This window comes from Pongo pygmaeus, chromosome 18, assembly GCF_028885625.2.
Source record: "Pongo pygmaeus isolate AG05252 chromosome 18, NHGRI_mPonPyg2-v2.0_pri, whole genome shotgun sequence".
Taxonomy (NCBI): domain Eukaryota; kingdom Metazoa; phylum Chordata; class Mammalia; order Primates; family Hominidae; genus Pongo; species Pongo pygmaeus.
In genome coordinates, this window is record NC_072391.2 from 3,614,915 (window position 1) to 3,625,253 (window position 10,339).

Consider the following 10,339-nt stretch of genomic DNA (forward strand, 5'->3'; position numbering starts at 1 on the left):
GGGAATTGCTAAATTGGGCAAATGTAAGACCAGAGTTGTCTGCAACTATGTCCCACTCTCTACTCCACTCTTCCATCACAGGAGTGAGCCTGTTTACAAGAGGGCAATATACTCAAGTCTTGACATGTTTGGATCTCCAAGGCCAGTTTATGTAAGGCAATATTTTATTTTTTAAGAGTTAATTTTAAAAAGTTTTATATAATTTAAAATTTAACAATAAATAACTTTTAAAAATAATTTTCTTTTTTTTATTTTTAGAGATGGAGTCTCACTCTGTTGCCCAGGCTGGTCTCAAACTCCTGAACTCAAGCAATCCTCCCACCTCAACCTCCCAAAGTGTTAGGATTACACGTATAAGCCACCATGCCCGAACTTAAAAATAATTTTAAATAGAGGCTAACTTTTGTATTTTTTGTAGAGGTGGAGTTTCACTATGTTGCCTAGGCTGGTCTCAAACTCCTGTGCTCAAGTGATCCTCCCACTTTGGCCTCCCAAAGTGCTGGGATTACAGGTGTGAGCCACTGCACCGGCGAAGGCAGTCTTTTTTAATGAGTTTGTGTTGGTTTTTAACTACTTAAAACACAAAATAAAGCAGATCGTAATTTACATTTTCTACAGGGGCTGATACACCCTCACCATGTGGTATTAAAATGGATCCAGCGTGCACAACAATATGAATATACTCAGGACTACTGAGCTGTACAGTTAAAAATGGTTAAGATGGTAAATGTTTTTTAAAAATTAAAGAAATTTTTTTATATTTTAAAAATGGATTTGTGTTCCCTTTTCTCAAGGAACTTGAACTGCCTTCACTTAAATTCTCTTTATATTTCAGTGCTTCTAGAGATAGCGAAATCAAGGGCATTATTACTGTTAGCACTGTTTTTTAGCCAAAAAGAAACTCAGAGCGATGAAGTATCTTGCCTAAAGCATCACACAGCACAGCTCCTAGGCAGCAAGGCCAGGACTAGAACCTGCACCCCTTGCCTTCATTATGTTCATCCCGTGCCTTACCTGGCTGAAGAATAATTTAATAAAAGCTCTTCTAACTTCATGCAGAAGGCGGAACCTGCACCCCTCTTGACCCCTTTTGACCCCTTACCTCCCACTCATCGTTAAATTTTAAAATGCTGTTCTCTGAAAATTTTACTTCACTCTAGCGATGGCCCAAACACTCGGGAAAAAAATGCAGCATGAGGATGGGGAGCCAGGTTGATAGGTTTTTCACTTAGTAACTACTTATTGAGTACTCAGAACGCACTCGGTGCCAGGGTCAGGCACTGTGGATGAGTAGGTAGTGGGCGAGACAGGGACGAGATGAGCAGGGTCAAGGCCAGGGGGTCCCGGGGAGCCGGCGCTCAGGCTCGGGGTGATCCGCGCGGTGGGAGCGGGGCACGGTGATCGCGGCGCGTCTGGGGACGCCCGGCCTGAGGGAGGCTGCCTGTCCCAAGGAGACGCCCTTCGGAGACAGACCCAAAAGCCTCGGAGAAGACTCCCAGCGGAGAGGGGCTCCTCGGCCGTCGCAGGGCCCAGCCGCTAATCCCGCCGGCCGCAAACAAGCGGAGAACTCACCGGACACCAGCACTCGCGACTCCACAAACTCCGTCAGCCTCCGGGCCGGAAGTCAGCGGCGCGATTCGCTCCGCCCACTACGCCCGCCCCTGCGCAGGCCCGCAAGCCGAGTTGCCGGACTGCAGCTCCCGGGATGCACTGCGACGGTATTGACAGACGCAGCAACCAATAGTCGGTAGAGAATGCCCTTGGCAGGAGGCGGGCCCTCTCAGTAGTTGTCCTCAGCAGCCAGTGGGCGTCTCCGCAGCGAGTGGCATCGACCCCGCCCCCAGCCCGTGCTCGCCGGTATCGGGTCCCAAGTCCCGCGGTCTTGGGTTCCCAGAGAGGTAAGTCGGCTGCAGGTGGGTGCGGGGCGCCGGGCTGCTCGGGGTTCCGGTGTCGCAGTCGCCAGTCCGAGCTCACACCGGGCGTGGAGTTCAGCTGCGCACCGAGTTGCGGCAGCTTCGCCAGGCCTGGGGCTGGCTGGGCCGCGGGGCCGCCCTGGAGGCCGGAGCCACTGGGCCTGCGGCGCCTCCGCAGCGAGCAGCCGCTTCGCTCGCGTGCAGGAGGCTGTTCGCTACCTCACACCCCCGGCTGGCGCTGTGGCCTCGCTTAGCTCTACCGTTTAGCACCCGGCGACATGCACCCGGTCGGTTTCCGCCAGGATGCGGGAGAGTTGGGGCAAGCTACCTGTGACAGCTTGAACTTTACCTAGGGATTCCGCTCCACCCGCCGGTTAGAGCGTATTGCTCATTAAACCCGAGACCTGTGTGCTTGCTACTGAAATAAAAGAAGTATTTTTTCCCCAGAGTCCTTTTAGGACGTTATGACTTTTCTCCTTTGCAAGACTGCAAAAAACTGACAAGAAGACAAAACTCTTCCCTCTCCCAGGGACCGCGTTGTCTTGAGTTTGGCTAGTAAAGGCTAGCAAGTGAGGCCTTGTCTCTGCATCCCGTTCCCCCTAACATCTTCAGAGAACCTTCGTTTCTAGAATCTTTCTAGTATTCAGAGACTTCTCCAGGGTCATGATCCCAAAGGCTTAACCCGTTTACAAGAAGAGAGTTGTCTCCTGACGCCCAAAATGGCAGCTAAAATGGAGATAACTTTAAGCTCCAACACTGAAGCTTCCTCCAAGCAAGAGAGACACATAATAGCCAAACTAGAAGAGAAACGGGGGCCTACTCTGCAAAAAAACTGCCCAGATCCTGAGCTCTGCCGCCAGAGCTTCAGACGCTTTTGTTATCAAGAGGTGTCTGGACCCCAAGAGGCGCTCTCCCAGCTCCGACAGCTCTGCCGTCAGTGGCTGCAACCCGAGCTGCACACCAAGGAGCAGATTTTGGAGCTTCTGGTGATGGAGCAGTTCCTGACCATTCTGCCCCCGGAGATCCAGGCTCGGGTCAGGCATCGATGTCCAATGAGCAGCAAGGAGATTGTGACCCTCGTGGAAGATTTTCACAGAGCATCCAAGAAACCAAAGCAGTGGGTAAGGAGGGTCCTCTCCCATCATCCTGGGGATTTCTTTTTCTTTTTTTTTTTTTTTCTTTTTTTGAGACGCAGTCTTGCTCTTTCGCCCAGGCCCAAGTGCAGTGGCGCTATCTCGGCTCACTGCAAGCTCCGCCTCCCGGGTTCACGCCATTCTCCTGCCTCAGCCTCCCGAGTAGCTGGGACTACAGGCGCCCGCCACCGCGCCCGGCTAATTTTTTGTATTTTTAGTAGAGACAGGGTTTCACCGTGTTAGCCAGGATGGTCTCGATCTCCTGACCTCGTGATCCGCCCGCCTCGGCCTCCCAAAGTCTGGGATTACAGGTGTGAGCCACCGCGCCCGGCCGATTTCTTTTTCATCTAGGTAATGTTTGGTATCTGGATCTCTCCCTATTTAAGGACTGAGTCTCAGAAGTGGACTGGATGGCTTCAGAAGTTGCTTCCAGCCTCTATCTGGGAGCCTATCCTGAGTTGTTAACAGCTTTTTAGAAAATCCAACTACTGATACCCAGTGAGGCAACAGAGGACCAAAGTTCTTACCATTCCTTTATGCACCTTGTGTCACCAGAAGTAATTGTAAGGTTCTTGAATCCCTTCTGTCAGCTCTTCCCCCACCCCAACTTAGTTTTCCTACAAGCAGAATTCTTAGCAGGTAGGGTCACCCTGTTGGGTAGCAGTTGGCCTTTGGGGAACTTCATTTCATTGGAAGTTCTAACTTATTGTCTTTCCAGTGTTTAGCTTATTGTCTTTTTTTTTTTTTCTTTTTTTTTTGAGATGGAGTCTTGCTGTGTTTCCCAGGCTGGAGTGCAGTGGTGCCATTTCAGCCCACTGCAACTTCTGCACCCCGGGTTCAAGCGATTCTCAGGTCTCAGCCTCCTGAGTAGCTGGGTTTACAGGTGCCTGCCACCACGCCCAGCTAATTTTTGTATTTTTTAGTAGAGAGGGGGTTTCACCATGTTGGCCAGGCTGGTCTCGAACTCCTGACCTCAAGTGATCTGCCGGCCTTGGCCTCTCAAAGTGCTGGGATTACAGGCGTGAGCCACCACTCCTGGCCTAGCTTTTTGTCTTTGATTTTTTTTTTTTTTTTTTTTTTTTTGAGACTGGGTCTCACTGTGTTGCTGAGGCTGGAGGGCAGTGGCACGATCTCAGCTCTCTGCAACCTCCATGTCCAGCTCAAGTGTTCCTCACACCTCAGCCTCTCAAGTAGTTGGGACTGCAGGTACATGCTACCATGCGTGGCTAATTTTTGTACTTCTGTAGAGACAGAGTTTTTCCACATTGCCCAGGCTGGTCTTGAACTCTTGGGCCCAGGCGATCCTCCCGTCTTGACCTCCCAAAGTGCTGGGATTACAGGAGTGAGCCACACAATGCCTGACTAGCTTATTGTCTTTGGATCAGGAAGTTACAGTTCAACTGGCCAGTGTTGCCATTGCTTGCCACTCCCCTCCCCGAAGTCAGACCCCAGTCAGGGCCTAGGCAAGAAGCAAACAGCAGGTACTTCGGAAAATAGAACTTGTTAAGGAATGAAGGTGGGGTAGTCCTCTTAGACCCCTACTACTACTGGAATCTCCTTACCAGGAAAGCCTTTGGCAGAACAATGTATTAGGTAAGAAAGATTTTTAATAGCCCCTCACCATACTGCTTCCTTTTCCTACAGGGCCTGTTTCCAGCAGAAGTAGGTGGGGGGTGGTGTGTAGAGTAGGCATCTGATGGCCCAGTGTCGTGACTGACCCTGATATTTGTGCCAGCAACTACCCTGATGACTTTGACTCTGGCCCTTGAGAAAGGCCCAAGCTTTAGGGGAAGCCACTCGGCTGACTTGTAGCATCCTCATTCCTGTCATTCTTCACGTCCTTCCCTTTACTTCCTTTGAGGGTTTCAGTGGTTTCTATGAAAGTTGACCTCTAGATGGTTATCAGCAATTCCCAAGGTAAACAGGTCATTATACAACAGTGAGAGATCAAGCTTCCCTCAGTCCTGATGGATGGAATTAATGGATGGGGCTTGTTCCTAGGTGGCTGTTTGTATGCAGGGGCAAAAGGTGCTCTTGGAGAAAACTGGCTCTCAGCTTGGAGAACAGGAACTGCCAGACTTTCAACCGCAGACTCCTAGGAGAGATCTCAGGGAGAGCTCTCCAGCAGAGCCTTCCCAGGCAGGAGCTTATGACCGGCTGAGCCCCCATCATTGGGAGAAATCCCCACTCCTCCAAGAACCAACCCCCAAATTGGCTGGGACAGGTAAACACTCTGCCTTTTCTCTCCCTCTCATCAGCCCTTTATCTCCATCAATGTATCTCATGGTTCTGCAAAGGCATAGACCACATGTGTGTGTTTTTTTAAATGTTATATATAATAGTAGATGATTATTCACTAAACAAATTTCACTAATTAGAATGGTGGTAATACTACAAATAAGTATGTTTTTATCATTTTCTGTTAATGAAAATTTGAGAATCCAGTGCATGACAGGGTTGTACCTACTTTTCTGTCCGTTTCAGAACTTCTTATAGAAAAGACAAATCCAAATATGGCCACAGATGAACTTCCATGCAAGCTATGGCTGAGTTTCATTGCTTAAAATGCTTCTGTTTAGAGGGGCCTGGTAGAAAAAAAAACCCACCCTATATAGTATATCTTTATCCTCCTTTGTGATGTTGCTTGTACTTTAGATCCTCAAATCTGTTTCCCTTTCTCTGGTGTGATACTTGTGTAACTGCTGGCCTTGTTCTACACAGTCCTGTGATCTCTAAGCCTGAATGACAGTGACATTTTGGCCAAGCCTGGTGATGTGAATACAAGATACAGTGAGCACGTTAGGGAGGAGGGTTACAAGAAGACAAAAATCTTTAGTTTCTTAATATTTGCTACATCCAATGAGGTACTTCGTGTTTTAGTCTATTCAGGCTGCTAATGTAAAATGCTAGAGACTAGGTAGTTTATAAACAACAGGAGTTTATTTCTCACAGTTCTAGAGGCTAGGAAGTCTGAGTTCAAGGTGCCAGCATGGTTGGGTTCCAGTGAGGCCCCTCTTCCAGGTCACAGACTGCCTACTTCTCAGTCCTCATGTGGCAGAAAGGGAAAACAGGCTCCCGTGGGGCTCTTTCATGAAGGCACTAATCCCATTCCAGTGAGGGCAGCACCCTCATGACCTAATCACCTCCCAAAGGCCCCACGTCCTAACACTATTACCTTGGGAGTTAGAATTTCATATGAATTTGGAGGAACGTAAACATTTAGACCCTGGCAACCACAGTCTACTTTTTGTCTCTAGATTTGCTTATTCTGAACATTTTATACAAATGGAATCACACAGGCCGGGCACAGTGGCTCACGCCTGTAATCCCAGCACTTTGGGAGGCCGAGGCAGGCGGATCACTTATGCTCAGGAGTTCGAGACCAGCCTGAGCAACATGGCGAAATCCTGTCTCTACAAAAAATGCAAAAATTAGCGGGGCATGGTGCTGCACACCTGTAATCCCAGCTGCTTGGGGGAGCTGAGGCAGGAGGATCACTTGAACCTGGGAGGTCAAGGCTGCAGTGAACTGAGATCGTGCCACTGCACTCCAGCCTATGTGACAAAGTAAGACCCTGTCTCAAAAATAAATAAATAAATAAATAAATTGAATCACACAATATGTGGTCTTTTGTGTGTGGCTTCTTTCACTGAGCATGTTTTCAAGTTTTATCCATGCTGTAGCATGAATCAGTGCTTCATTCCTTTTCTGTGGCTGAATAATAGGCATTGTATGGATATATTACATGTTGGTTTTCTGTTCATGTTGGTTCATCTGTTCATAGATTTTTGGGTTGTTTCCACTTTTTGGTTATTATGAAGAATGCTGCTATAAATGTGTGTTTTTGTATAGACATGTTTTCATTTCTCTTGAGTATATACCTAGGAATGGAATTACCATATGCTAGGTCATATGGTAATTCCATGTTTAATTTATGAGGAACTACCAGACTGTTTTCTAAAGCAGCTGCACCATTTTACATCCCCACTAATACTGTGTGAGGATTCCGATTTCTCCACATTCTTGCTAGCACTTGTTATTGTCTTATACCCATCCTATTCGGTGAGAAATTTTGATTTGAGGTTTTGATTTACATTTCCCTAGTGATTAATGGTGTCGAACATCTTTTCATGTGCTTATTATCCAATTACATATCTTGTGTGGAAAAATGTCTGTTCAGATCCTTTGCTCATTTTTAAATTAGGTTATTTGTCTTTATTTTTTATAAGAGTCCTTTATGTATTCTAGATACTAGACCCTTATGTGTAATTTGCAAATCTTTTCTCTCATTCTGTGGGTTGTCTCACTTTCTTGACAGTGTCCTTTGAAGCACATGTTTTTCATTTTGCTGCAGTCTAACTTATCTATTTTTTTCTTTCTTTGTGCTTTGGTGTCATGTGTAAAATACCACTGCCTAATCCAAGGGCACAAATATATACAGCTATGGTTTCTTCAAAGAGACATAGATTTAGCTCTTACTTTCAGCTATTTGGTCCATTTTAAGTTAACTTTTTCCCCATACATAAAGAAACAAGTCAATTTTTATATAGGATTTGAGGTAAGGGTCTGTCAATCTGATCAGGGGTCTGTCTTAATCTGATCAGGCTGTTACAACAAATTGCCTTAGACTAGGTAATTTATAAACAACAGAAATTTGTTGCTCATAGTTCCTGGATGCTGGGAAGTTCAAGATCAAGGTGCCAGCAGATTTGGTGTCTGGTGAGGGCCCATTCCTCATAAATGGTGCCTGCTATAAGTCCCCACATGGTAGTCTCTTGGGTTTCTTTTATAAGGACACTAATCCCATTTATGAGGACCCCACCCTCATAACCTAATCACCTCCCAGATGCCCCACCTCCCAAGACCACTGCACTGGGGACTGTCAATATATGTGTGTCAGGGGACAGTGGGGATAAACATTCAGACCATAGCAGGGTCCAACTTCATTCTCTTGTATGTGGAAATCCAGTAGTCCTAGAATCCTTTATGAAAAAGACTATTCTTTTCCCATTGAATTGTCTTATCAAAAAGCAATTGACCCTGATTGTATAGACTGATTATTTACATTTGAATTTAAATGAATTAAAATTAAATATAATTTAAAATTAAGTTCCTTAGTCACAGTAGTCACATTTCAAGTACCCAGTAGCCACATAGTCACATGTGGCTAGTGGCTGCCATATTGAACAACGTGCATGCACCTGTGCATGCATGCGTGCACACACACATTTTCCACATCACAAGGGATCCCTCTCCAGATCCTGTGATTTCCCACAGGCCGTTCCAGGTCATCTCCATCCAGACTGTCAATCCTTCTGTAATTAGGATACATGGCTAAGCCCGTATTCCAGTTTCTGAACTCATATACTGTCAAATTTGTAATGAAAGAAAACATCACAGTCTCTGAACTTACCATCTTTTGAAGAGAAGGTGGTTGTCAATTAGTGTTTACTAAGTGAGGGGTATTTGTTGAAATAGCTCAGGCACTGAACTACAGCAGTAAAATTTACAATGTTGAGATTTCACCTCTCTTCCTTCTTTCATTCATTAGATACCCAATTCTGATGGGTTTGCTTTTCCCTGTTCTTCGTTTCCTAAACCTTTCCCTAAAGGGAGAAAGGAAGAAGGAGGATGGAGAACTTGGTTCCTAAATTTAATATAAATCACAATCACCCCAGGAGCCTGCTAACTGTTCAGATTATCAGGCCCAACCCCCAGAGATTCTGACCCAGCAGCTTTGGGGGAAGGGTGAAGAGCCTGCTTGTTTAACAAGTGCCCCAGATGAGTCTAATGCAAGTTGCCAATGGAGGGCTACCCTTTGAGAAACCTTTCAGAGTATTTCATAACTCTTGCTGAAGTTATTTCTTCCAAGTGCAGAAAATGAAGCATTTTCTTTCTAATTATAGAGGCCCCCAGAATGAGAAGTGACAACAAGGAAAATCCACAACAGGAAGGGGCTAAAGGAGCAAAGCCATGTGCAGTGTCAGCTGGCAGATCCAAAGGGAATGGTCTGCAGAATCCTGAACCGAGAGGGGCAAATATGAGTGAACCTCGGTTGTCACGGAGGCAGGTCAGCCCCCCAAATGCTCAAAAGCCATTTGCCCACTACCAGAGACATTGCAGGGTGGAATACATCAGCAGCCCCCTAAAAAGCCACCCACTGAGAGAGCTGAAGAAAAGCAAAGGAGGTAAACGGAGTCTGAGCAACCGTTTGCAACATCTTGGTCACCAGCCCACCCGCTCAGCAAAGAAACCCTACAAATGTGATGACTGTGGGAAAAGCTTCACGTGGAATTCAGAGCTGAAGAGACACAAGAGAGTCCACACAGGAGAGAGACCCTACACGTGCGGAGAGTGTGGAAACTGCTTTGGGCGGCAGTCAACCCTGAAGCTGCACCAGAGGATCCACACTGGAGAGAAGCCATACCAGTGTGGCCAGTGTGGGAAAAGCTTTCGCCAGAGCTCAAACCTTCACCAGCATCACAGGCTTCACCATGGGGACTAAAAGGAGCACTCCATGCTTTAGATTCACAAGGAAGGTGTTTGTGTTTCTCCTCCCCCTTACTTGCATGTAAATCACAAAGACTGTGTGACTTACAAGGAAAGCAAGAGGCCCTTGAGGAATGATGATGCACATTCTGCTGTGAGGAGGCCCAGAAAAGGCCAACCAGGGCCCGACCATGCATGATGACAGGGTGAAGAGGTGGCAGGTCTGGGCACTGGGGCAAAGAGAACTTAAGTCTCTGCAGAGAGCGAGGAGTAACTACTGAGAGAGAATCAGGACAGTCCTGCAGGTGGCCCGCTTATTGTTAAATCGTCCCTCTGTTGCTTTATCCTCTAAAATATGTTAAGGGATAAATTCTATATATATAGTTATGCATTTGCTGTCATACCAATTTTTTATCATGCACACACCTCTTTAATAAAGATGAGTGATCTACCAGAATTTCAAGGCAAAGTTCATTGGAAAATAGATCCCTCATATTCTTTCTGTAATTACTAGCTGTTTATAGCAAAGGATGAATGAAATGAGAATATGCACGTTTGTGTGAGAAGAGTTTCCAAGTAGTTAGATGGTGCTTTTACAAAAAGAAAAGAAAATTACATTTGAGGGATCTTTTTTGTATCAAAGCACCTTTTTTTTTCTTTTTATTTTTTGAGACAGGGTCTCGCTATGTTGCCCAGGCTGGTCTTGAACTCCTGGGCTCAAGCAATGCTCCTGCCTTGGCGTCCCAAAGTGCTGGGATTACAAGTGTGAACCACTGTGCATGTTCTCAAAGCACCTTTGATTGA

At 46.3% G+C, this 10,339-nt stretch overlaps 1 protein-coding gene across 2 annotated transcripts; it reads left to right on the top strand.

Annotated features, from left to right (window-relative positions):
• The first annotated feature begins 1,153 nt into the window (after positions 1-1,153).
• Positions 1,154-9,992, top strand: ZNF174 (zinc finger protein 174). Of its 2 annotated transcripts, none has more exons than XM_054455725.2 (4): positions 1,154-1,898; positions 2,361-3,034; positions 5,048-5,270; positions 8,953-9,992. In XM_054455725.2, the coding sequence occupies exons 2-4, from the start codon at positions 2,633-2,635 to the stop codon at positions 9,549-9,551; spliced, it is 1,224 nt and encodes a 407-aa protein (XP_054311700.1). In that variant the 5' UTR covers positions 1,154-1,898; positions 2,361-2,632; the 3' UTR covers positions 9,552-9,992. The 2 variants fall into 2 exon arrangements, with proteins under 2 accessions (XP_054311700.1, XP_054311701.1); XM_054455726.2 differs by lacking the exon at positions 8,953-9,992 and adding an exon at positions 5,531-6,667 and having other exon boundaries at positions 1,816-1,898.
• Positions 9,993-10,339: the final 347 nt, after the last annotated feature.

Coding starts and splice junctions, on each gene's coding strand:
- ZNF174 (XM_054455725.2), top strand. CDS start 2,633: ATGGCAGCTAAAATGGAGATAACTTTAAGCTCCAACACTGAAGCTTCC. Junction 3,035..5,047: donor CCAAGAAACCAAAGCAGTGG/GTAAGGAGGGTC, acceptor GCTTGTTCCTAG/GTGGCTGTTTGTATGCAGGG. Junction 5,271..8,952: donor CCCCAAATTGGCTGGGACAG/GTAAACACTCTG, acceptor TTCTAATTATAG/AGGCCCCCAGAATGAGAAGT.